The sequence below is a fragment of the Moschus berezovskii genome, chromosome 14 (assembly GCF_049115385.1).
Source record: "Moschus berezovskii isolate FMDL1 chromosome 14, NW_MosBer_1.0, whole genome shotgun sequence".
Classification (NCBI taxonomy): Eukaryota; Metazoa; Chordata; class Mammalia; order Artiodactyla; family Moschidae; genus Moschus; species Moschus berezovskii.
The window spans coordinates 49,076,934-49,104,899 of record NC_142473.1 but is presented as its reverse complement, the minus strand read 5'-3'; the positions used below and the strand labels follow the sequence as shown (position 1 = coordinate 49,104,899).

At 38.3% G+C, this 27,966-nt stretch overlaps 3 protein-coding genes across 3 annotated transcripts; all 3 read right to left on the bottom strand.

Annotated features, from left to right (window-relative positions):
* Nucleotides 1–1,753: 1,753 nt before the first annotated feature.
* LOC129553811 (olfactory receptor 10A3) lies at nucleotides 1,754–2,704 on the bottom strand. The gene has a single exon (XM_055422522.2). It carries the CDS (start codon nucleotides 2,702–2,704, stop codon nucleotides 1,754–1,756), a length of 951 nt encoding a protein of 316 aa, XP_055278497.2.
* Nucleotides 2,705–14,689: 11,985 nt separating this feature from the next.
* LOC129553810 (olfactory receptor 10A3-like) lies at nucleotides 14,690–15,634 on the bottom strand. The gene has a single exon (XM_055422521.2). It carries the CDS (start codon nucleotides 15,632–15,634, stop codon nucleotides 14,690–14,692), a length of 945 nt encoding a protein of 314 aa, XP_055278496.2.
* Nucleotides 15,635–22,747: 7,113 nt separating this feature from the next.
* On the bottom strand, nucleotides 22,748–23,692 carry LOC129553809 (olfactory receptor 10A3-like). The gene has a single exon (XM_055422520.2). It carries the CDS (start codon nucleotides 23,690–23,692, stop codon nucleotides 22,748–22,750), a length of 945 nt encoding a protein of 314 aa, XP_055278495.2.
* Nucleotides 23,693–27,966: the final 4,274 nt, after the last annotated feature.

Here is a 27,966-nt window from a genome sequence, read left to right as displayed (position 1 = left end):
GTTAATCATACTACTTTCACACAATAAAAAAAAAAATCACCCATTGTTTATAAACAAAGTGTCTAGAGGTAGTATGGGCCTACAAAAGCAAATTTAATACAGATTTCTAAAAATAGATGCCTATAAGTGAAAAGGTACCAGTACTATCAAGCGACATTTCAGGAAAGTTCCCATGGAGTCCTATGGTCACCAACATTGGATGAGCATCTTGAAAAATACCAAGAGAAATACTTTTCTGAATTATAACCTGTTTCAGCCCATGAATGAGAGCCATGTCTGTCTCTCCCTAAACAGCTGCACTTTGTTTATTCATTCATGGAACAGCTTTCACTCCAAAAATATAAACCTCGTCTATTCATTGATCTCTTTAAGCTCTACCTTATTACTGCAACAGAGTGGGCCTTCAAGTCTACCTGACAGAATTACAATCATTTTGAAAAGTAATTCTATAATAGCTATTAAAATCTATAAGCACAATTGATCTTCATCCCATCAGGCCCACTTTGAGGAATGTACCATAGAGAAATAAAAACATCAGTATACCTGAACATATGCAAGTAGGTATTCACTGGAGCTTTGTTTAAATGACCATAGCACAGTGATGATTTGGATATTCATATACAGTAACAGATGCCTACTGATGCAAAGAAGTGACTCATTTGAAAAGACCTTGATTCTGGGAAAGATTGAAGGCAGGAAGAGAAAGGGGACAACAGAGGATGAGATGGTTGGATGGCATCACCATTTGAATAAACTCTAGGAGTTGGTGATGGACAGGGAGGCCTGGTGTGCTGCAGTCCATGGGGTCTCAAAGAGTCGGACATGACTGAGCGACTGAACTGAACTGTAACAGATGAACAATTATATTAAATGTCATCAAAAGTTATGTATCTATGAAAAATAAGGACAACAATACATTGTCAAAAGAGAGGGATCCCTGATACATTTTCAAACGTGGAGAACTGTAAATATATTCATATCAAGAAATGCAAACTATTTTCACCATTATTACATTTAAATCGGAGAAGGCAATGGCAAGCCACTGCAGTACTCTTGCCTGGAAAATCGCATGGACAGAGGAGCCTGGTGGGCTGCAGTCCATGGGGTCACTACGAGTCAGACATGACTGAGTGACTTCACTTTCACTTTTCACTTTCATGCATTGGAGAAGGAAATGGCAACCCACTCCAGTGTTCTTGCCTGGAGAATCCCAGGAACGGCGGAGCCCGGTGGCTGCCATCTATGGGGTCGCACAGAGTCAGACACGACTGAAGCGACTTAGCAACAGCAGCAGCAGCAGTGACCAATATCACATGGCTTCTCAGCACAGTCAAAACGTATGTAAATCCATCTATATTATCTCATGTGAAATAGATCGCCAGTCCAGGCTCAATGCATGGGACAGGGTGCTCAGGACTGGTGCACTGGGATGACCATGAGGGAGGGGTGGGGAGGGATGTGGGAGAGGGGTTCAGGATGGGGAACACATGTATACCCACGGCTGAGTCATGTCAATGTATGGCAAAAACCACTACAATATTGCAAAGTAATTAGCATCCAGTTAAAATTAATTAATTAATTTAAAAACAAAAACAAGTTACAGACTGGAGAGAAAATATTTGCAAACTATATATCCAGCAAATAAAAAGTATTTATTATATATAAAGAACCTTCTAAACTGAACATTAAAGAAATGATCTCTGTTATTTTTTGTAACTACCTGTGAGTCTATAATTATCTCAAAATAAAAAAGTTAATTAAAAAATGTATGTAAATCCACTTTTCTTTGCCATAATTTCATCAAAGCTCTTTTCATCTCACTGTTTCGCAAGCTGTAGATCAGTGGATTCAGCAGAGGTGTAAGAAGAGAGTAAGCCAAGGACATCACCTTCTTGGTTTCCGGGGAGTAGCCAGATTTAGGTTGTAAGTAAGTCATATTGGCTGTGCCATAGAAGAGGGTAACAGATGTGAGATGGGAGGCACAGGTGGAAAAGGCCTTTTGCCTCCCAGTGGTTGATGGCATCTTCAGGATGGCAAAGAGAATTCGAATGTAAGACAAGAGTATCAACAAGAAAGGAACCATAACAATCAAAATGGTGCCAGTGAATGCGTAGATCTCAAACAAAAAGGTGTCTGCACATGCAAGCTCTAGCACTGCTGGAGTTTCACATGAAAGATGATTAATTTCATTGATGCCACAAAAGGGAAAACTAAACACCCATGTGGTCTGCACAGTAGCCACTATGATCCCTGAGATCCATGAGAATATAATTAATTTCATGAAAACTCTTCTGTTCATAATCATTGCATAGTTCAGAGGATGGCAGATTGCAGCAAATCGGTCATAAGCCATTGCCCCCAGAAGAAAACATTCAGTACCACCAAAAAGAAGAATGAAATACATCTGTGAAAAACAACCTGCAAAAGTGATCACAGTTTTTTCATTGGAGAGGACCACCAGCATTTCAGGCATGATGACTGCACTGAAACCCACTTCCACCACAGACAAGTTTAGGAGAAACAGATACATGGGAACATGGAGGCTCTGTTCCAGGGAGATGACAACTATGATGATGGCATTTCCCAGCAGAGTCACCAGGTAAATAACCAAGAAAACCTGGAAGAGATGGCTTTGGAGTTCAGGAAAATTAGAAAAGCCCAAGAGGATGAATTCAACCAGAGAGCTTTGATTTTGCCTTTTCATTTTGGTAGTACAGCATGTAATATTTTATGGCAAAAAATGTAAATTATGAAGCCACAATCCAATAGTAGAGAGTTTAGGTCTCCACTCACCTCAATTAATCCTGGTAAAACCTATAAAGAGGAAGCTATCTTGACAGAAGTTATTTTGGCAATTTTGAAAAATGGCCAGTTACAAGAAATAAATGTATCTTTCAAATATAAAACAAGAATGAGCACTTCTGGCTTAGGAATCTTATCAGAATAGCACAAAATAATATCAAAGTTCTTATTTTCTAGTGCAATTCATACACTATATATTTTGATATTCTAGCATAACTTGACAGCAAACATAAATAACTTATGTCACACTCCTATTGCATTGCTGTTCATTTCCCCAATTTTATATAAGTATGAAATCTAATACCACAGAAAATAAAGTATCAAAAGTGACAAAAGGAAAAAGACACCCACAAAAATTTTATAACAACCAAACAATTTAAAGTTACAGCCCAGTTGATACACGTTTATTACAAATATTCATAGGTTAAAAATTGTTGTATGTGACTCGGTTAAATGTGACAACAGTCTGCAGAAGCATACAATGGAGGTTGTAGTATTACTTACATTAGATGATCTGTACACTAAATAATTGACTTCAGGTTTTTTGATAACTTCCTCAACTGGTCATGGCAAATTGTGTTGATACTAGATTCTCCATGGCCCATTCTTATGAACCACGATGATTTAAAAAAAAAAAAAAAACCTAGGTTTTGATAATTGTGAAACAGTGATTTTAAAGATTCTTTCTCTCTCCCTACTCTATCACTGCTGCTGCTGCTGCTGCTAAGTCGCTTCAGTCGTGTCCGTCTCTGTGCGACCCCATAGACGGTAGCCTACCAGGCTCCCCCGTCCCTGGGATTCTCCAGGCAAGAACATGGAGTGGGCTCATCAAAAAGTTCATTTCACTATTTCTTATTCAACAAACACAAAAAGAGCATCTACCATTTTCGAGGCTCAGTAATCTCTGGCAACTTTTGATTTCACAGCTCAACAAAGAGCCTACAACACTACATAAAATAGCATTTGATTCCTGGGTTGGGAAGATCTGCTGGAGAAGGGATAGGCTACCCACGCTAGCATTCTTGGGCTTCCCTTGTGGCTCAGCTGGTAAAGACTCCACCTGCCGGTGCCAGCCGGCAAAGAGAACAGGTCCGGACAGCAATGATGTAGAAGCCTGAGCAAAGAATTAAGGAGTAAAGAATGGGGTCGAGAGGACTGAATGCTCGTGAGGCAAATCAGCGACTTTATTGAAAAGGGCCAGGGTTTTTATACCAAGTGAGACAGGGAACAGGGTACATAAAAATACCAAGTCATTTACCAGGTTAGTTATTGCATCTATAGAAGATTACAAAGGCTTGTTTGCTTTCTAAGACAAGCTTGGCATTTAGACTAATGCTCATGAGATAAGAAAAACTAGTCCGCAGGCTATAAAGATTAGGGAGTACATTCTTAATCTATTTTAAGAGATAAGGAAAACATACCTACATAAATCTGGGGGAAAAAACAAGAAACCTAGCAAAGGGTTATTTGCTGTGTTTTTCTCAAGGAAGAACAAATAAGGCCTGGTATACGTTTTATGACTCTCTTAAGGGGTGGCGGGACAGGGAACAGCACTTACAAGGCATTCCCAGGGCCAACATTTGGGGCCTTGTTCAGGCCGGCTCCCCGCATCCACCTGTAACGCAGGAGACATGCGTTCGATCCCAGGGTTGGGAAGATCCCTTGGAGAAGGGAAAGGCTACCCACTCCAGTATTCCGGCCTAGAGAATTCCATATGGGGTCCCAAAGAGTCGGACACAACTGAGCGACTTTCACCCACTCACTCACTCACATACCTCAGTACCTTCTAACTTCTATCATTTATATCTTGCCCAGCATCTCCAATGTGAAAACTCCAGGAAGGCTAAGATTTTCTTTTATTCTTTGTTGCATTCACAATGTCTATAAGAATCCATGACCCATAATATATGCTAAACAAATATGTGATGAATGCAGAAATCAGGAAATTGAGACCGTATTTAAAAGCATAAAATAATATCAGCACACCATCCTATTGGGAAGCAAGAGTAATAAGTGTTTTGACATTTCAATGAGAAAAGCATTACTTCTAAATGGAAAAGGAAAGTGAATAACCATAATTACAGGTGTCATGTGTGGAAGATACATCAGGTGGACATATCAAGACGTGAGTGAGACTGAATTGGTCAAGTAAAAAGGCATTTGATGACAACATACACTAGAATCAAGACTTACTGATCATTGTATGATATCTTGAAAACCAGTGGAAGCTCACTGTGTCAGGTGAAAAGGACAGATAACAAGTCCTCAGTACAGATCAGTGTCATATAAGCAGACACTAGAAGGCAAGCTAACTTATTCTGAATTTGACCTTAATCATACATTAACATCAATGTCTGTGTCATCCATAATAATTATATTTGTATGTAAAGATTCTCCTAAATTTAGTAATTTAAACTGCAGGATCAAATACCTAAATTTCTAACGGAGAAAAAAATAATGTGTATTCAGTTCCAAATATTTTTAAGTGGATAGGTTTTTAAACTAGAAAATTTAGAATATTATATACACAAAATGGAAAACTTTTAAAGGACTTTTTAAAAGCATGTTCATGATGGAAAGAGCAAATAACCACGCATGATCCACATTTTATTGATAACTTAGAAGATCATAATCCTGTCTTGATAACTCTCTGACATAGAATACTTGGGCAGATCACTCCATTTTCTAAGTTCAAGTCCTCCAACTGAAAAGGTAGGAAGTGGATTCATTTACCAAATTCCCTTTCAGTTGCAAAGTTCTAAGAGTTGATGATTAGTGCATGAAAAGTACTTATATCTCTAATTACTACCAAAAATTTTTCTCTGAAAAGAAAAAGAAATTGGCCAGCATCACCACCAAAGAGTCTACCAATTCAAATGTTTGATCTGTGTCTAGTGATTCCTGAGCAGCGAGACATCACTTCAACAGCATTTCCAACTATAAGATGAATTGTAAGTGAAAATCTAACAAGCATACAGTAGAACCTTCACTTTCGTACCTACTGGCTCTGTCAATTTAAAGTTCACAGTACTTTATTAGATATTTTACCTCCAGTTAATAGCCACTTTCTCATAAATACAAGTCAGAGATTCTGTGCATTGGTGCTATAACATTATATGACACTGAATCTCATGCCCTGGAGAATCCATCCCTGGAGAACTTGCAGTCACTTTATACATGCTTTCTTGTATTTTCATATGATAAGGAGGTTTGAACTTGGCCCTTAAGGTAAGAAAGCTCAAGAGGGCTAAACTGGAGCACCACTCCCTTGTATTCCTACAGGGAATAAATAACTTCTCACACAAGAAACTCAGCTTCACCAAGACATCTCCCAACAGAAAGTGGAAACAAATTACTGAATAAAGGATGAAAATGGGAAAAGAAGAGAGTGGTGGGGAGAGGGTGTGAGCAAAGGCAGGTGAGCCAGAGGGCAAGGAACGATTGGATGGACTGTACAGTTAGTGCAGTGGTGGGAGATAAATTAGTGTGAGTAGATAGAAGACTGTAAAATAAAAAGCCTGGATGCCTTCTCCCCAACAACTTTTTATCTTTTGTAGTAGAAATATAGAGCCACTGAAAATTTTATGAGAAAATGTAATTAAAATTTATTTCATTGACAGAGTCTTTAAACCAGCGGTCAAAAAATCTGGACTAGTTTGTCTAATTTGAACAAATCATTTAACTTTCCTGATATATTACTTTCTCTGTAAAATAATCATTAACATTACTCATCTCCACTGCATATTTGTGAAAATCAAGGGAGGTGGGAGAGGGGTTCAAGATGGGAAACATATGTACACCCGGGGCGGATTCATGTCAATGTATGGTAAAACCAGTACAATATTGTAAAGTAATTAGCCTCCAATTAAAATAAAGTTTTAAAAAAAGAAAAGAAAATCAAGGGACTCAAGAATGAGTCTGAAACATCTTGTACAATTAAAGCCATTGGTTCAGTGCCAAAAGAGTGAAAAGATGAATGAATTTGCAGGTTTGGCTTTGTCCAGAACTGGATTATGAATCTGGAATACAGGTTCCTGTGGTCTACTTCTTATTATTGCTTTCCTGGTGTAGGTTGTTCCATTCTCAAGGAATCTCACCTTTCCTGGCAAATATAAGGCTGCCAACTACACTTAGAGGTTCATTCCATCTAATCTCTGTCCCATGAGAAATGTATCAGTTACTCTGAGGAGAAAGGATTTTTATTATAGAATCCAATCCAGGAATGTTTCCATGTCATTCACTATGTGGGATAACACCCTATTTATGAACCAGTCATGTGCACTAGGCATGGAAAATGCGACTTAATATATCATTTATACCCCATCAATTCCATGGGGGCTTCCAGAATGCTGAAATATTCTATTTCTTGCTGTAGGTGGTGGTAACACAGGTGATGAGCCAGTTGTGAGAAGTCATCAATATGTGGAGCTATGATTTGTACGCATTCCCACGTGTACATTAGAATTCAATCAAAATTGTATAGAAAAATTGCAGATACAAGCTAAAGGGGATAAAAAGGAAATAATATTAATATCACGCTATATCTTAAAGGCAATAGTACTAAGCTGAAAAAAATAATAATCTGGAGATTTAACACACCTTCCTCAATGATTGACAGACAATATAGACAACAAAGACATAGAAATGAGAATATTTTAATAATAAAATTTTTATTTATAAGATGATGAGAGAGTAAATATAAGTCAGAAACAACACATTTTATGTGGCTAACTATATTTTCCTCTTAAAATATTTATAAAATATTTACAAAAATTGATTATGTGTTTGTCATAAAGAAAACAATCAATGAATCAAATTCTTGGCACTCACACACATAATACACTTCGCAATAAAACTGCAGAACAACAACCAAATATGGTGAAAGGAAACTAAGGTTTTGGAAATTTAGAAACATTCTGAAATTATCTTTTGCTGACTCAAAGTTGGACATGAACCATAGCCCACTCCAGCATTCTTGCCTGGAGAATCCCAGGGACGGAGGAGCCTGGTGGGCTGCCATCTATGGGGTCACACAGAGTCGGACACGACTGAAGCAACTTAGCAGCAGCAGCAGCAGCATAGACTATTAAGAAATGAACTTTTAAATTAAATGACCAGATTTTCATTTATTAATGTCTTCAAAACTTTATTTCTAGTCTTGTCCTAAACTCTGTTCACCCTCAGCATCCCCCCATTTCAGGTAGTAGTAGCTTAAATTTTCTAGTTACACAAACCAAACACCAAGGAGTCATCCTTGAATTCATTTCCACTGCCCCGTCTCCAGCATTGTAGGCAGATTCTTTACTATCTGAGCCACCAGGGAAACCCTTTTCCTCCCAGTTCAGTTCAGTCGCTCAGTTGTGTCCAACTCTTTGTGACTCCATGGACTGCAGCACACCAGGCCTCCCTGTCCATCACCAACTACCAGAGTTTACCCGAACTCATGTCCATTGAGTCAGTGATGCCATCCAACCATCTCATCCTCTGTCATCCCCTTTTCCTCCCAACCCATAGTAAATCCATAATCTATCTAAAGTGCTATGTTCTTAGTATGGTGTATCAAATTTGAACATTCTCACTCTTAAAAGGGCTTCCCAGTTGGCTCAGTGGTAAAGAACCCATCTGCCAATGCAGGAAATGCAGGAGACACAAGTTCTATTCCTGTGTTAGGAAGATCCCCTGGAGGAGGAAATGGCAACCCACTCTACTATTCTTGCCTGGAAAATCCCATGGACAGAGGAGCCTGGTAGGTACTGTCCATAGGTTCACAAAAAGCTGGACACGACTGAACAATTGAGCATGCACTCACCCTTCCTAAAGCTAATATCCTGATCCAAGTTCCTTTTGTCTCTCAGTTGAATTATTACCATAGCCTCTGAACTTCCCCCTTCTTCCTCCCACGCCTCTGCTCAAAAACCTCCTAAAGCACCTTATCCCACTCACTGCAGAAGTCAAACTTACAAACATAGATTAAAATCTGTTTCTCTAGGCTTCCCTGGTGGCTCAGTGATAAAGAACTTGCCTGCCAATGCAAGAGACTATCTCTGACCTGAGAAGATCACACATGCTGCGAAGCAGCTAAGCCCATGTGCAAGGACTATTGAGCCTGTGCTCTAGAGCCCAGGAACCACAACTATTGAGCCCACATGCTGAAACCACTTAAGCCCCCACACCCTAAAGTCCATGCTTGGCCACAAGAGAAGCCACCACAATGAGAAGCCTATGCACTGAAACAACCCAACACAGCCAAAAATAAATAAAATTTTTTTTTTTAAAAAAAGATCTGTTCCCCCATTGCTCTTGGAGCTCATCTCCATTACATCCTTTTGCTTACTCTCATCCAACCAAGGTCCCTTGCTAGTTCTCGAATCCCCAGCTATGTTCTCACCCCACGGCTATTGCTTTGCTTTTCCTGAACATGGGCTCTTCCTTTCCAAAATGCTTATTCCCTCATGTCCCTTTGCCCAAGGGGTATCTTCTCCAGGAGACCTTCCCAAATTAACCTATTTAAATTGAACCTCAAACCCAACTCTACTATCCTGATTTATTTTTCTCCACAATATTCCTCAGCAGAGATACATCTAAATCATAAGGACAGGTTAAAAATAAAAAGATGGAGAAAGATATTCCAAAACGTTAATCAAAGGAAATTTGTGTAATTATATTATTGGATTGGCCATACAGTTCCTTCAGTTTCTAAGTAAAATAAAAGACATATTTTTCATTTTCACCAAGAATTTTTAATGAATAACATATTCACTGTTTTGTTCTGTTACCTTCTACCATTTTTCAGGCGACTTCATCATTCCATCTTCCTCAAATTTTTCTCTTTTTGAGCAAAGAACTGTTCCAGGTGCCTTTTATACCCTTTCAGGGAATTGAAATTTTTTCTATTAAGAGAATTTTGTAGACCGAAATAAATGGAAATCTGAAGGTACAATGTCTGGTGAATATCGTGGATGAATCAGAACTTCCCAGTCAAGCTGTAACAGTTTTTGCCTGGTAATCAAAGAAACATGTGGTCTTGTGGTATCCTGATAGAAGATTATGCATTTTCTGTTGAATAATTCTGGATGCTTTTGTTGAGTGCTGCTTTCAGTTGGTCTAATTGAGAGCAGTACTTGCTGGAATTCATCATTTGGTTTTCCAGAAGGAACTCATAATAGAGGACTCCCTTCCAATCCCACCATATACACAACATCACCTTCTTTGGATGAAGACCAGCCTTTGGTGTGGTTGGTAGTAGTTCCTTTCACTTGCCTCATGATCTCTCCCATCCCATATTGCTGTATAGAATCCACTTTTCACTTGCCATCATTCTGTTCAGTTCAGTTTAGTCGCTCAGTCGTGTCCGACTCTCCGCGACCCCATGAATCACAGCATGCCAGGCCTCCCTGTCCATCACCGACTCCCGGAGTTCACTCAAACTCATGTCCATCGAGTCGGTGATACCATCCAGCCATCTCATTCTCTGTCGTCTCCGTCTCCTCCCACCCGCAATTCCTCCTAGCATCAGACTCTTTTCCATTGAGTCAACTCGTCAAATGAGGTGGCCAAAGTATTGGAGTTTCAGCTTTAGCATAAGTCCTTCCAATGAACACCCAGGATTGATCTCCGTATATAAAAAGATAATACATTCTGACCAAATGAGAATTATCTCAGGAAAGCAAGTTGGTTTGCCCTTAGAAAGTAATGAATGCAATACATTGTATCAAATGAAATCAAGGAGAAAAACTCTATGACCATCCCGATAAATGCAGAAAAAGTACTGGAGAAGTTCAGTAACCATGCACATATATTTGTTAAGTTCCTTGGCAAACTAGGATTATTTCTTTTAAAAATAGAACATTTTCATTACATTTAAATAAAGAAGTGAATGCAGATATATGGTCAAGAAGGTTGCTTTTTTTTTTCACTTAAACTATGTGGAACCCAAACATCAAAGTGATAAACATAAATAAGCTGGTACAAAACATTTTCAGTGCTTGATTTGGACATTTTGAGTGTGTAGGATATCTCCCATGTGGCACAACATTGATTGTTCTTAATTAATGTCTCGATTTAATTGCTATCAACTTCAACTGGTTTACCCAACTCTAGAGCATCATCCATGGTGAAATCTCTGGCACAAAGCTTCACAAACCACTTTTGACACATTTAATCTGTCACAGCACCTTCTCCATACACTGCACAAATCTTTTCTCTGCATTTTAGTTGCATTTTACCTTTCTTAAAATAATAAAGTATAATAAGCCAAAAATGTTGCTTTTTTCTTCCATCTTCAGTATTGTAATGACTACACAAAAATTCACCAATTGTGTCGTTTTCTTAATGCATGCTAATGTGACAACTGTCACAAAACAATCTAGCAAAATTGTTTCAAATGAAATTAAAGACAACTAAGCTGGAGAAGCTGTATACCGTTAGCAAAAACAAGACCAGGAGCTGACTGTGGCTCAGATCATGAACTCCTTATTGCCAAATTCAGACTTAAATTGAAGAAAGTAGGGAAAACCACTAGACCATTCAGATATGACCTCAATCAAATCCCTTATGATTATACAGTGGAAGTGACAAATAGATTTAAGGGACTAGATCTGATAGATAGAGTGCCTGATGAACTCTGGATGGAGGTTCGTGACATTGTACAGGAGACAGGGACCAAGACCATCTCCATGGAAAAGAAATGCAAAAAAGCAAAATGGCTGTCTGAGGAGGCCTTACAAATAGCTGGGAAAAGAAGAGAAGCGAAAAGCAAAGGAGAAAAGGAAAGATATAAGCATATGAATGCAGAGTTCCAAAGAATAGCAAGGAGAGATAAGAAAGCCTTCCTCAGTGATCAATGCAAAGAAATAGAGGAAAACAACAGAATAGGAAAAACAAGAGATCTCTTCAAGAAAATTAGAGATTCCAAGGGAACATTTCATGCAAAGATGGGCTCGATAAAGGACAGAAATGGTATGGACCTAACAGAAGCAGAAGAGGAACTAAAAAGCATCTTGATGAAAGTGAAAGAGGAGAGTGAAAAGGTTGGCTTGAAGCTCAGCATTCAGAAAACAAAGATCATGGCATCTGGTCCCATCGCTTCATGGGAAATAGATGGAGAAACAGTGGAAACAGTGTCAGACTTTTTTTGGGGGGGCTCCAAAATCACTGCAGATGCTGATTGCAGCCAGGAAATTAAAAGATGCTTACTACTTGGAAGGAAAGTTATGACCAACCTTGATAATATATTAAAAAGCAGAGACACTACTTTGCCAACCAAGGTCCGTCTAGTCAAGACTATGGTTTTTCCCGTGGTCATGTATGGATGTGAGAGTTGGACTGTGAAGAAAGCTGATCGCCGAAGAATTGATGCTTTTGAACTGTGGTGTTGGAGAAGACTCTTGAGAGTCCCTTAGACTGCAAGGAGATCCAACCAGTCCATTCTAAAGGAGATCAATCTTGGGTGTTCATTGGAAGGACTGATGCTAAAGCTGAAACTCCAATACTTTGGCCACCTCATGCGACGAGTTGACTCACTGGAAAAGACTCTGATGCTGGAAAAGGTTGGGGGCGGGAGGAGAAGTGGACGACCGAGAATGAGATGGCTGGATGGCATCACCGACTCTGTGGACATGAGTTTGAGTGAACTCCAGGAGTTGGTGATGGACAGGGAGTCCTGGCGTGCTGTGATTCATGGGGTCGCGGAGAGTTGGACATGACTGAGCAACTGAACTGAACTGAAGCACTACTAGAGCCAGCTTATGGAAAATACCAAACGAACTTTTTTGTCAACCCAATACTACCAGAAAAAACAAACTGCAGAACATGAAATATTATTAGGGATAAACTGAACTGGACTCTTCAGGACCTTCTTGGGTATATGAGCCCCCACTCCCTACCCTGTGTGTCCCCTACGTCTTGAAGTAAAAGACTTTGTTTCAGGCCTCCCCTAAGTGTCAATAGCCTGGCTCAAGAGTTAACGATTATGAAATGTGATCATGTAGTAACAAAGAATAGCTGTTAGACTGGGAAACATAATAATTTTCACTATAAATCAACCACATAACAGAGTGATTGAACTCCCAGTTTCCTGAAAGATATAGATATAGCTCTGACACACATTCCAAAGTTGTTTGGATAGAAAGCTGACCCCTACCAGATGAAAACTGCTAACCACAGCACGTAGTCCAAAGACCAGTTGACCAGAAGGTTGATGATGCTCAAAATTTCACCTTGATACCAAGCAATCTGAGAATTGAGCACAAGCTGATCATGCACCCTCTGGCCCGCCTTTTCATATCACCTTAAAAATCCTTCCCTGAAAGCCATTAGGGAGTTCAGGTCTTTTGAGCATGAGCTGCCCATTTCCTTTGCTTCAGTTCAGTTCAGTTCAGTCGCTCAGTCGTGTTCGACTCTTTGCGACCCCAAGAATCACAGCACGCCAGGCCTCCCTGTCCATCACCAACTCCCGGAGTACACTCAAACTCATGTCCACAGAGTCGATGATGCCATCCAGCCATTTCATTCTCTGTCGTCCCAGTCTCCTTCCGCCCCCAATCCTTCAAAGTATCAGAGTCTTTTCCAGTGAGTCAACTCGTCGCATGAGGTGGCCAAAGTATTGGAGTTTCAGCTTTAGCATCAGTCCTTCCAATGAACACCCAGGATTGATCTCCTTTAGAATGGACTGGTTGGATCTTCTTACAGTCCAAGGGACCCTCAAGAGTCTTCTCCAGCACCACAGTTCAAAAGCATCAATTCTTCGGCAATCAGCTTTCTTCACAGTCCAACTCTCACATCCATACATGACCACGGGAAAAACCATAGTCTTGACTAGACGGACCTTTGTTGGCAAAGTAATGTCTCTGCTTTTTAATATGCTTTCTAGGTTGGTCATAACTTTCCTTCCAAGGAGTAAGCATCTTTTAATTTCCTGGCTGCAATCAGCATCTGCAGTGATTTTGGAGCCCTGCAATAAATGCTGTGCTTTCTTTCACAACAATCTAATGTTCACAGATTTTCATTTCTGCACACTGGGCAAGCGTACCCAAATCTAGATGCAATATTAGGAAAAAAGAGTCACTTTACAATGAGAAAGGTTCAGTTCTCCAAAAACATGTAAAAATACTAAACCTGCAAGCATCCATTAATATGGCTGCAAAGTATATCAAGCAATTATTTCTTTATGAATGAGCACCCAAAATTTTGTTTCTTTGTCCTATCAATTTTTCACCTTGGGCCACTTCTTAGGTCCCATTTCTATTGTAAAAATACATGAAAAAATACTAAGAGAAACTCTACTTTGTATTATAATCTGTGTGAGTCCATGAAGCAAAACAGTTTGGTCTCCTCAAAACAACTGCCCCTTGTTTACACATTCAGGGAACAAGTTTTCATTCCAGAAATTAAAATCTCATCTATTCTTAGTGTCTGGAATTCCACCCTGATTAGTGCAGCAGAGTGGGCCTTTGGGTCCAACTGAAGAATTTATAGTGACTGTGAAAAGTAATTCTGTAATAACTACTAAAATCTATAAACACACAAACTCTTCATCCCATCAGGCCCAGGCCTATATGCTTTAGAAATAAGATGTTAGTATATTTGAACAAAATTCAACATATTGAACATCAAAGCATCATCTTAAGGACAAAAATCTGGTAAAACTTGAATATACATGATAGAGGAATAGGCAAAAAAATTCTTATATCATATGTCATCAAACTTAGGCACCTAGAAAAAATGAACGTGAATATCCTTTAGAAACAGAGAGCTCCCTGACATATTTTCAAACTTGGGGAACTCAAAAAATTAAATATATTTATATCAAGAAATATAAACTAGTTCATCATTATTACATCAGAGTTTGATCAGACAGTGAATACAATTCACATGGCTTCTCAGCAAGTCAAAATGTATGTAAATCCACTTTTCTTTGCCATATTTTCATCAAAGCTCTTTTCATCTCACTGTTTCGCATGCTGTAGATCAGTGGATTCAGCAGAGGTGTAAGAAGAGAGTAAGCCAATGATGTCAGCTTCTTGGTTTCTGGGGAGTAGCCAGATTTGGGTTGTAAGTAAGTCATACTGGCTGTGCCATAGAAGAGGGTAACAGATGTGAGATGGGAGGCACAGGTGGAAAAGGCCTTTTGCCTCCCAGTGGTTAATGGCATCTTCAGGATGGCAAAGAGAATTCGAATGTAAGACAAGAATATCAACACGAAAGGAACCATGATAATCAAAATGGTGCCAGTGAATGCATAGATCTCAAACAAAAAGGTGTCTGCACATGCAAGCTCTAGCACTGCTGGAGTTTCACAGGAAAGATGATTGATTTCATTGTTGCCACAAAAGGGAAAACTGAACACCCATGTGGTCTGCACAGTAGCCACTATGATCCCTGAGATCCATGAGAATATAATTAATTTCATGAAAACTCTTCTGTTCATAATCATTGCATAGTTCAGAGGATGGCAGATTGCAGCAAATCGGTCATAAGCCATTGCCCCCAGAAGAAAACATTCAGTACCACCAAGAGTGAGTATGAAATACATTTGTACAAGGCAGCCCAAAATAGAAATCCTCATCTTCCCAGTGTAAAGGATCACCAGCATAACAGGCATAATGACCGCACTGATACCCATATCCACCAGAGACAAGTTCTGGAGGAACAGGTACAACGGGACATGCAGGCTCTGTTCCAGGGAGATGACAACTATGATGATGGCATTTCCCATCAGAGTCACCAGGCAAACCACCAAGAAAGCCCCAAAGAGCTGTTCCTGGAGTTCAGGGAAGTTAGAAAAGCCCAAGAGGATGAATTCAACCACAGAGCTTTGGTTTTGCATTTTCATGTCAACAGTGGAGCATATATTGTTTTTAAGAACATAGCTATAAAATGTATTGTATAAATTATAGTACAAAGTTACAGTCTAATAGTTCTGAGTCAGGGTCTGCAGTCACCCCAAACAATCTGGGCAGAAGATGAAAAGAGAAGCCCATCCTGATAGAAATTTAGTTTGGCAATTTTGGAGAATGACCAATTACTGTAGCTTAGAAATCCTGTCTAATATATACAAAATAATATCTAAGTTTTATTGTAACTTGTATACTAATAGTTTGGAATTTAAATTTAATGTTAAAGTAAGTAGGAATGTATTATAACTTATATGTCATTTATATAACATTTCTAAAGGTATCACCTATTTTCCTAATTTTATGTAAACATGAAATTTAAGACCACAAAAATAAAGTGTCCAGGCTCATATTTGCTTGTGCTGATGAGAAAGTTGGGACATAAATGAAAAGTAAATGTGGGCCAAGGCTATCATCATTTCATTCAAAAGGCTCTGGACAGAGAAATATTTAAATATTTTCAAAAATGGAAAAGATAAGACAATTTGAACTTCCTTAAATATAAAATTACAGTAGGTTCTTACCGCTACAGAATTATATACTGACAGTGAAACTTATGTTACATATATTTTACAATAATAAAAATGTTAACAGATTAAAAATTTTAATTAAAAATATAGTCTCAAGAAGTCACAAAAGGAACAAGATAACCCATATATAATTTTATAAAATTTTAATAATTCTAAGTATAACAAAGATGATATGTAGTTGTTATAACTATTCGTTAGTTCAAAATGACTGTGTATGGCTTGGTTAAATGTGACAACACTGCAGAAACACACAAAGAGGGTTTATTTCTGAGGTTCCTGCCTTCGGTGATCCATAACTATGTGAACTTGCTTTACACTTGTTGATTTTTGCTCACACTGTACCTGGATAAATACATAGAAATTTGTCCAGATGAGAAATTGGTGGGGGTGACAGTTCTCATTGGTACATCCCTATAATCATAGTTTTAAGGAAATGTTCATGTTTTACTCATTGTAAACTTATAATTTAAAAGTTTCCCTTCTAGTTCCCTTTTTCTGTCCTCTCTTTCTTCCCTCCTATTAAATTTCTCATCAAGGTGTTCAATTAATCATTAATTATTCAGCCAACATTGATTGAGCATCTGCCCTTTTTAGCCTCCATGCTCCAAGGCACACTCTGGACACCAGAGCTCAACAGAGAGCAAATCACACAACCTAAAAAGGGAAACAGGGCCTCACTCCCTAAGCCAGTAGTTCTAACTCCTACGTCTCATACCATGTTCTATTTTTTCATTATCTCCTACAGACATTGTATTTACTACTTTTACATATACACCGATACAGACATGGACACATATACAGACATATACATATATATATAGATAGATACACAATAATTCTTTCATTAAATATAAACTCCAGGAGGGCAAAGATTATGTTTTATACTAAGAATGCCTACAACAGTTTCTGACCCATAACAAATACAAAACCAATTTTTCCTTGAACAAATGAAAACGAAATTTAGGGAAATGCAGACTCCACCTTTAAGGAATATTCTATCTACATGAAAAGTTAAATCAATATAAACACTATTGGGGAACAAGATTAATTACAATGGTCTTAGACTTTTCAGTGAGGAAAATGTTAGTCTAAATGAGGAAAGATGAATAACTACATCACAAGAAGTCAGAGGTGGAGGGCAGTTAGACAGGAGGAAGGATGACTTACTCAAGTCAAAATGGAATTGATGACAACTTAGCACTAGAATGGAGGCCTTCTAGGTTTCTGTGATAGTTTGAAAACCAGGGAGTGACATCTGTGGAAGATGAGGAATCCAGGAAGACAGAAGGAGCAATTGAAAACATAAAATGTTGCCTTGGGTACAGATCACTAAAATATCAGCATACAGCCATGGTGGGCTGACTTATATATATCTGAATTTGTCTATAGTCTTGTATTAAAATGTCTGTATCAACCACAGTAATTATATTTTGGTTGTCAGTTCAGTTCAGAAAAATCACCTAAATCAATAAAAATAGGATCAAATATTTAAACACATTTCTAGTGGGGGGAAAAAGAGAAATGTGTATTCAGCTAAGAATTTTAAAAGTGGATAAGTGCTGAAAATAGAAAATTAAGAGTGTCATATAAACAAAGTGGAAAACCTGTAAAGGACTAATTAAAAGAATATATGAAACAAAAAGTTTATGATGGAAAGAGCAACAAACCATAGATGTTCCACATTTTCTCTGTAACTTAGAACATCCTAATGCTCTCTTGATTATTCTCTGACATGGAATACTTAGGAAGCTCATGTCAACCTTCCAGGTGAAAAAGGTTGGAGTTGGACTTATTTACCAAGTTCCATTCCAGTTGCAATCTTCTAAGTTTTCAGGAGTAGTGCATTCCAAGTACACATTTCTATTGCCCCAACTTTTTTCTGAAAGAAAAAAGAAATTGAGCAGCATCAACACCAAACTTATTCAAATGCTTTATCTGTGTCTAGTAATTCCTGAGCACTGAGACATAACTTCAATGGTATCTCTATCAGTAGAAGATGAACTATAAATGGAAAACCACCAGCAAGCACACATCAGAACCTTTACTTCCTTACCTATAGACTCTGACAATAAAGTTCATTATTTTGTCAGAAGTTTCACCTCTGGTCAGAAGCCACCTTCTCATAAACACAACTCAGTGATTCAGTGCACTTTGCACTGAATCTAGAACATTATGACACTGAATCATATGCCCCAGAGAATCCATCCCGGGAGAACTTGCAGTCAATTTGTATGTGCTTCCTCAGGTCTTTGCACAATAGCTAAAGAGGCTTGAAGTTGGGCCTTTAGTTGAGAAAGCTCAAGAGAACTAACCTGGAGCACCACTCCTTCATATTCCTATAGGGAACAAGCACCTCCTCACACAAGATTCAGTGTCACCATGACATCTCCCAATGTCAGGTAGAAACAAAGACTAAATAAAGGTTTTAACTGGGGAAACAAGAAAATGGTGGGGTGAGGGCATGAGCAAAGGCAGGTGAGCCAGAGGGTGAGGAATGATTGGGTAGAACATACAGTTTGTGCAGGGCCTAATACAAGCTAGGTCAAGAAGATAGAAGCCTCTTTGTAAAAAGCCTGGATACCCTCCCAACCCCCTTTCAACCAAGAAAAATGTACAGCCACTTTAAATTGTTTAGAAAAATATCATTACAAATTATTTCAAACAGAACTTTTAAACTGGGAATCAAAAGACCTAGACTTGTTTGCATAATTTAAGCTAACACTTTAACCTCCCAAATTCCATTATTTTCTCTGTAAAATTATCATAAATTATTGATCTCACTGTGTACTTGTGAAAATCAAGGGCCTAAACTGTCTTGAACAATGAGACCATTGGCTCAGTTGCAAAAGAGTGAAGAGATGAATGAATCTGCAGGCTGGGCTTTGTCCAGAACCAGATGATGAGGCCAGAATGCAGGTTCCCTTTGTATACTTCTTGTGTGTGTGTGTGTGTGTTGTATATATACTTCTTATTGCTGCTTTTCTTGAGCAGTTTGTTCCATTCTCTAAGGAAGTGCACCCCTCTTGGCAGCAATGAATTTGCCAACAACACTTTGAAATTCATTCAATCTAATCTGTGTCCAGTGGGAAATGTACCACATATGCTGAGGAGAAGGGATTTTCATCACAGAATCCAATTCAAGGATCCCTCTCATATCATTCATTATGGTGGGATAACACCCCATGCACAAATGTGTCAAGTTCACCAGGCATAGGGAGGCCTGCTTAATATGTACTTTGAATGATTCATACCTGATCAATCCCATCACAGGGATCCTTTTTTTAAAAAACACTCATGTTTCTATCTCCACAACTCATTTTTGGTAGAAATAGTTGTCCATAAAGACTGCTTTCTGCAAAAATTTAAAATGCAAAGGATGGGGCGCAGGCGCAGACGCGGGAGACGCCCAGCTCCGGCAGCGCAGACGCGGGAGACGCCCGGCTCCGGCGCAACCGACCACGTGCAGAATAGTGGCTGAGATGAGCTACCCCGCGCCCAGGGTTAGGGCGGTGGCCGAGAGGAGCTGTACCATGTTCAGGAGGCGGTGGCTGCTTGGGCACCGGAGGGCCGAGAGGAGCTGATCTACATTCAAAGCAGGAGGTGCGGCCTTGAGGAGATACCCCTCGTCCAAGGTAAGGTACAGCGGCTGCACCTTGCTGGAGCAGCTGGGAAGAGATACTCCACGACCAAGTGGAATATAAGAATCCAGTGTTCTGGGGAGGAAGGAACAAGATGGCGGAGGGATAAGATGGCAAGACCACTTTCTCCCCCACAAATTCATCAAAAGAACATTTGAACGCAGAGTAAAGTCCACAAAACAACTTCTGAATACTGGCAGAGGACATCAGGCTCCCAGAAAAGCAGCCCATTGTCTTCTAAAGGAGAGAGAAGAAATCCAGCTCCACCCACCAGAACACCGACACATGCTTCCCTAACCAGGGAACCCGGACAAGTCACCCGTCCAACCCCACACACAGCGAAGAAACTACGTAATAAAGAGAACTCCACAAACTGCAAGAAGAGGGAAAGGCCACCCCAAGCAAAGCAATATAAGCAAGATGAAGAGGCAGAGAAATACCCAGCAAGTAAAGGAACAAGATAATTGCCCACCAACACAAACAAAAGAAGAAGATATAGGGAATTTACCTGATAAAGAATTTCAAATTTTGATGGTGAAAATGATTCAATATCTTGAAAGCAAAATGGAGTTACAGATAAATAACCTGGAGAAAAGGACTGAGAAGATGGAAGAAAGATTTAATAAGGACTTAGAAGAAATAAAAAAGAGTCAATATACAATGAATAATGCAATAGATGAGATCAGAAACACTCTGGAAGGAACAAACAGTAGAATAACAGAGGCAGAAGACAGGATAAGTGAACTAGAAGATAGAATTGTAGAAATAAATGAAACAGAGAGGAAAAAAGAAAAACGAATTAAAAGAAATGAGGACAATATTAGAGACCTCTGGGACAATGTTAAACGCTCCAACATTCGAATCATAGGAGTCCCAGAAGAAGAAGACAAAAAGAAAGACCATGAGAGAATACTTGAGGAGATAATAGTTGAAAACTTCCCTAAAATGGGGAAAGAAATAATCACCCAAGTCCAAGAAACCCAGAGAGTCCCCAACAGGATAAACCCAAGGCGAAATACTCCAAGACACATATTAATCAAATTAACAAAGATCAAACACAAAGAACAAATATTAAAAGCAGCAAGGGAAAAGCAGCAAATAACACATAAGGGGATTCCCATAAGGATAACAGCTGATCTTTCAACAGAAACTCTTCAGGCCAGAAGGGAGTGGCAAGACATACTTAAAGTGATGAAAGAAAATACCCTACAGCCCAGATTACTATACCCAGCAAGGATCTCATTCAAATATGAAGGAGAAATCAGAAGCTTTACAGACAAGCAAAAGCTGAGGGAATTCAGCATCTCCAAACCAGCTCTCCAACAAATGCTAAAGGATCTTCTATAGACAGGAATCACAGAAAGAGTGTATAAACTTGAACCCAAAGGAATAAAGAAAATGGCTACGGGATCGTACTTATCAATAATTACCTTAAACGTAAATGGGTTGAAATTTTCAAAACGGCTAGGAATCAATTCTCATAGCCATCAATAGTTCAGTATTGAGTTCATGAATAGTTTTTAAAGTTTGGGACAAACTGTAGTATTTGCTATTTGAAGTACTATTTGTAATTGGCATATTACGATGTAACATTGGTCTTCATTTCCAACTTAAAATGCCTAAAAATGCCTAACAGGTTTTTAGATTTGTGAATTTTAGTTGAAATGTATTTTATGTTACTAAACCCGCAGAAATATTGAAATATTTCAGAGAACTTATTCACTGTACATTTAATTTATTTTATTTATAAAAGTTATGAACTGTAAAAAAAATAAAATAAAATAAAATGCAAAGGATGTTTTGCCCATTTACTACTATCTCTGGAGCAGAAACTAGGGACAGTATGAGCTCCTGTAACACAATTCAATGAAAGAGTCCTTCTCTATTCACAGTTGCTTAGTTACAAAGTCCTGCCCAACTCAGCAGCAACATTAAAATTAGAAGCAAGCATTAAATCTTTCAAATATTGCAAGATGAGAAATTAATCATGTTGGAAAGGTCAAAAGTTATGGTCTGCCTCAGCAACCATAGAAATTATGCTCATTTATTTACCATATTGGTTCCCACAGGAAAAAAGTCATCTATTATTTATAAGGTATCGGGGGCATTTTAGGCCAACAAAGGGAAATTTAGCAAATGTCTTTAAAACTATGGTATGCAAGTGAAAAAGATATGAATATTATCAAGTAAGACTTTTGGAAGTTCCCACGGAGTTTTCTAGTCACCAAAATTGGATAAATATGTAGAACAGAAACAAGGGAAATTCTGTTTTGAATTATAATCTGTATGAGTCCCTTAAGTAGAATGGTTTGGTCTCCCAGAATAACTCAACTTTCTTTACATGTTCATGGGAGAGATTTTCACTCTAGAAATTAAATCTCATCTGTTTGTTGGTCTCTTGAAGTTCTACTTCAATAGTTCAACAGAGTGGGACTTCAGATCAGTCAAAAGGAGTTACAAAGATTTTGAAAAGTTATTCTGTAACAGCTATTAAAATCTATAACTACACATACTCTTCATCCCCTCAAGCTTAGTTTGAGGAATCAATCACACAGAAATAAAATGTCAATACATATGAACATATGGATCAAGTTTTTTATTAAAGTTTCATCTTAATGACAATAGTCCAGTAACAACATGGATGTTCACAATAGAGGAAATGATAAATAAATTGTTATATCATATGTCATCAAAGCTATACATCTATGAAAAATGAATGAGAATACACTATCTAAAGAGATATATTTCCTTAATATATTTTCAAACTTGGAGAACTCAATGATTGATACATTCATAGAAAGGAATGTAAACTATTTTCACCATAAGTACATTTAAGTATAGTGCAGTCAGACAAGACCAAATATCACACGGTTTCTCAACACACTCAGAATGTATGTAAATCTACCTTTCTTCTCCATAATTTCATTAAAGCTCTTTTCATCTCACTGTTTCGCAAGCTGTAGATCAGTGGATTCAGCAGAGGTGTGAGCAACGTGTAAGCCAAGGACATCAGCTTCTTGGTTTCTGGGGAGTAGCCAGATTTGGGTTGTAAATAAGTCATACTGGCTGTGCCATAGAAGAGGGTAACAGATGTGAGATGGGAGGCACAGGTGGAAAAGGCCTTTTGCTTCCCAGTGGTTGATGGCATCTTCAGGATGGCAAAGAGAATTCGAATGTAAGACAAGAGTATCAACAAGAATGGAACAATAACTGTCAGAATGGTGCCAGTGAACGCATAGATCTCAAACAAAAAGGTATCTGCACATGCAAGCTCTAACACTGGGGGAGTCTCACAGAAGAGATGATTAATTTCATTGGGGCCACAAAAGGGAAAACTGAACACCCATGTGGTCTGCACAGTAGCCACTGTGATCCCCGAGACCCACGAGAATGTAACTAATTTCACAAAAACCATTTTGTTCATAATCATTGGGTAGCTCAGAGGAGAGCAGATTGCAGCAAATCGGTCATAAGCCATTACCCCCAGAAGAAAACATTCAGTCACACCAAAAAGAAGAATGAAGTACATTTGTGAAAAACAGCCCACTGTAGAAATCCTCATCTTCTCGGTGGAAAGGATCACCAGCATAACAGGCATAATGACCACACTGATACCCATATCCACCAGAGACAAGTTCTGGAGGAACAGGTACAACGGGACATGCAGGCTCTGTTCCAGGGAGATGACGACTATGATGATGGCATTTCCCATCAGAGTCACCAGGCAAACCACCAAGAAAGCCCCAAAGAGCTGCTCTTGGAGTTCAGGGAAGTTAGAAAAGCCCAAGAGGATGAATTCAACCACAGAGCTTTGGTTTTGTCTTTTCATGTCAACAGTGAAGCATATGTTGTTCTTATGAATATGGCTTGGAAAGTACAACATCACAGTCTGATAGCTTAAACCAAACCAATCTGGGCAGAAGATATAAAGATGGGCCCTATCAGGAGCCCATCCTGATAGAAATTTAGCTTAACAATTTTGGAGAACAGTCGATTATTGTAACTTAGAAATCTTGCCTGATAGATACAAAATAATACCAAAAAATAACATTCAACTTTTATGACAAATTGAACACTAAGTAGTTTAAAACCTGATTTAGTGTTAAAGCAAATAGGAATATTTATAACTTAGACCCCTTTCATGTAACATTGATCAAGTTATCATCTATATTCCCACTTTTATATAAGTATGAAATTAAAGACCACAAAAAATAAAGTGTCTGGACTCACATTTCCTTATTAGAAAGTACGGACATAAGAGTAAAGCAAACGTGGGTTAGTGCTCTCCTCATTTCATTCAAAAGGCTCTGGACTAAGAAATATTTAAAGATGTTTTAAATGGAACAGATAAGGCAATTTGAGTTTCCACAAGTATAAAAATTCAATAGATACTACTAGAGAAATGTGAACCTAAAAATGGTAAATTTTATGTAATGGATATTTTAATACAATACAAAAATTAATAGATTAAAGTTTTAAAATTGTAAAAATGAAAGTATCAAAAAGAGACAAATGGGAAAAGCTACCCAGAAAATTTTGATAAAAAAACTAATAATTCAAAATACAACAAAGAAAATATGTAACTGTTATGAATATGCATTAGTTCAAAATGACTGTGTACGGCTTGATTAAAAGTGACAACAATCTGCAGAAACACACAAAGAGGAGGATTTGTTTTAGATGTTTCTACCTTAGGTGATCTGTAAACTATGAAAATTAATTTTAGAGTTACAGATTTTTGCTCAGACTGTTCCTAGCCAAATATATTTGGATTTGACCAGATGAGAAATTGGAAGGTCATTTCTCCATGGTGCATCCTTATGACCATGATGATTTAAGAAAAAGCCCATGTTGTAGGAATTTTATATTTGTAATTCTAATGAATCCCTTCTCTCACTCTTCCTTCCCCTCTTCTTTCTCCCTATTAAATTTTTATCAAATTGTTCAATTAATCACTAATTATTAAACAAACACTGATTGAGCACTTACCAGAGTTCAACGGGGAGCAAACCTCACAGCCTAAAATGGGAAATAGGATTTTACTCCCTAACCCAGTACTTCTAACTCCTACCTCTCATACTGTGCTCTGTTCTTTTATTATCTCCTACTGATATTCTATGTATATTTTTTATGTATAAACTAACTCTTTCACTAAACATAAACTCCAGGACAACAAAAATTATGTTTTATATTCACAATGCCTACAACAGTCTCTGACTCACAACAAATACTAAATCAATTTTTTCTTGAATAAATGGAAAATGCAGACTCTACCTTTAAGAAATGTTATGTTTACATGAAAAGTAAAATCAATATAAACAGTGTTGGGAAACAAGGGGTTCAGACATTTCATTGAGAAAAAGATTATTTCTAAATGGAGGATGAAGGTAAACAACTACATCACAAGAAGTGGGGGGTGGAAGGGCAATTAGACTGGAAGGAGAGGGGAGGAAGCCTGACTCACTCAAGTCAAAGTGTATTCGTTGACAACTTAGCACTAGAATGACGTCCTGCTAGCTTTGCGTGATGTTTTGAAAACCAATTAACTGGAAGATGAGGAACCTAAGAAGAATACTGAAAGATACAATAAGCTGAAGACACTAAATGACATTGAGTACAGATCATAGCATATTAGCAGCCAGCAGGAGGCAAGTTCATCTATTTCTGAGTTCAGCCACAGTCACATGTCAAAATAAAATATATATATATATAATTATGACTGATTCGCATTGTTGCACAGCAGAAATCAGCACAAAATTGTAAAGCAGTCTTCCACCAATTAAAAAAATAAAACTTTTAAAAAATCAGATGTCTGTATTAACCATAATAATTATATTTGGGGTGTCAAAAATCTCCCACATTTATAAATAGACACTGCAGGATCACATATTTAAACTCATTTCTAATGCGGAGAAAGAATAGTAGCTATTCAGCTACAAATTTTACAAATAAACAGATTATGAAAATTAAAAAGTTTACAGAATCATATAAACAAAGTAGAAAACCTTCAAAGGACTGATTAAAAGTGTATATGAAACAAAATGTTCATGGTGGAAAAAGCAACAGACCATGGCCAATCTATCTTTTCTATATAACTTAGAAAACCCTAACCCTGTCTTGATAACTCTCTGACATGGAATACTTAGGTAGCACACTCCTCTCTGGATCTCAGCCTTCCAGTTGAAAAAGGTTGGGTTGGACTTATTTACCAAGTTCCTTGCAGTGACAGTCTTTAAAATTTGATTACTATTGCATGCAAAGTACTTTACCTCTAATTATTGCTCCAAATTTTTCCCTGAAAAGAAAAAAAAGTTGATAAGCATCAATATCAAGTGACTCAAATATATAATCTGTGTCTGGTGATTCCTAAACACTGAGACAATACTTCAACAGTATCTTCAACTATCAGTGGAAGATGAACTGCAAACGGAAAACCCACCAAGCACACACCTGAACCTTCACTTTCTTACCTATTGAATCTGTCAGTTTAAAGTTTACAGTGCTTTGTCAGAAGTTTCACCTATAGTCAAAAGCCACCTTCTCATAAACACAACTCAATGATTCAGTGCACTGTTTCTAGAACATTATAATATTGAATCACGTGTCACAGAGAACACATCCTTGGAGAATTTGGAATCACTTTATACGTGCTTTCTTGTATGTTTGCACAATAACTAAAGAGGCTTGAACTTGGGCCCTCAGGTGAGAAAGCTCAAGAGGATTAACCTAGAGCACCACTCCCTCATATTCCTACGGGGAATTAATACCTTCTCACACAAGAGACTCAATGTCACCATGACATCTCCCGATAGAAGTGGAAGCCATGACTTATAAGGTTATAAATGGGGAAAGAAGAGAGCAATGGGGAAAAGATGTGAGCAAAGGCAGGTGAGCAAGAGGGGGAGGAATGACTGGATGGAATGTATAATTTATGCAGGGGTGGGAAACCAATTAAGGCAGTTAGATGGATATCTCATTGTAAAAAGTCTGGATATCCGCCCACCCTCCCAATAAACAACTCTTGATCATCCGTACAGGAAATATAGAGCCACTGAAAATTTTTGAGAAAAATGTCATTACAAATGATTTCAGATAGAACTTTTAAAATGAGAATCAAAATATCTGTATTTGTTAGTATATTTTGAGCAAATATTTTAACTTCCCTGATTATATTACCTTCTCTGTAAAATAATCATAAATTACTGATCTCATTGAGTATTTGTGAAAATCAAGGGACACAAAGATGAGTCTAAACTGTCTTGCACAATTAAAAAGGTCATTGACTCAAAAGTATGAAGAGATGAATGAATCTGCAGACTGGTCTTTGTCCAGAACTGGACAGTGAGGCTGGAATGCAGGTTCCCTTTGTCTACTTTTATTTCTTCTTTCCTGGTGTAGACTGTTCCATTTTCAAGGAAGTTCAACCTTCCTGGCAGCAATGAGGTTGCCAACAACACTTAGGGATTCATTCTATCTAATCTGTGTCCAGTGGGAAATGTACCACTTATGCTGAGGAAAAGGGATTTTCATCACAGGATCCAATACAAACCCCTCCTATATCATTCACCACGGTGGGATAACACCCCATGCATATTCCAATCACATGCACCAGAGTGGGGAAGCCTGTTTATGTACTTTTGATGATTCATACCCCATACCCCAGCAATTCCATCACAGGATCCTTATAAATACTGAAATGTCCTATTTCCCTGGTGGCTCAGATGGTAAAGCGTCTACATGCAATGCGGGAGACCCAAGTTCAATCCCTGGTTTGGGAAGATCCCCTAGAGAAGGAAATGGCAACCCACTCCAGTACTCTTGCTTGGAAAATTCCATGGACTGAGGAGCCTGGTAGGCTACAGTCCATGGGGTTGCAAAGAGTCTGACATGACTGAGAGACTTCACTTTCACTTTTCACCCCAGCAATCCCATCACAGGGTCCTTATGACTGCTGAAATGTCCTATTTCTTGATGTAGTTGGTGGATGGTAACACAGATGATGTGCAGTTTTGAGATTTCATGAAGACGTAGGGCCATGAATTATACCCTTTGCTAGGTGTACATGCCATTTCCTGGAGAAGAGGCAGCAACAATACACATTAA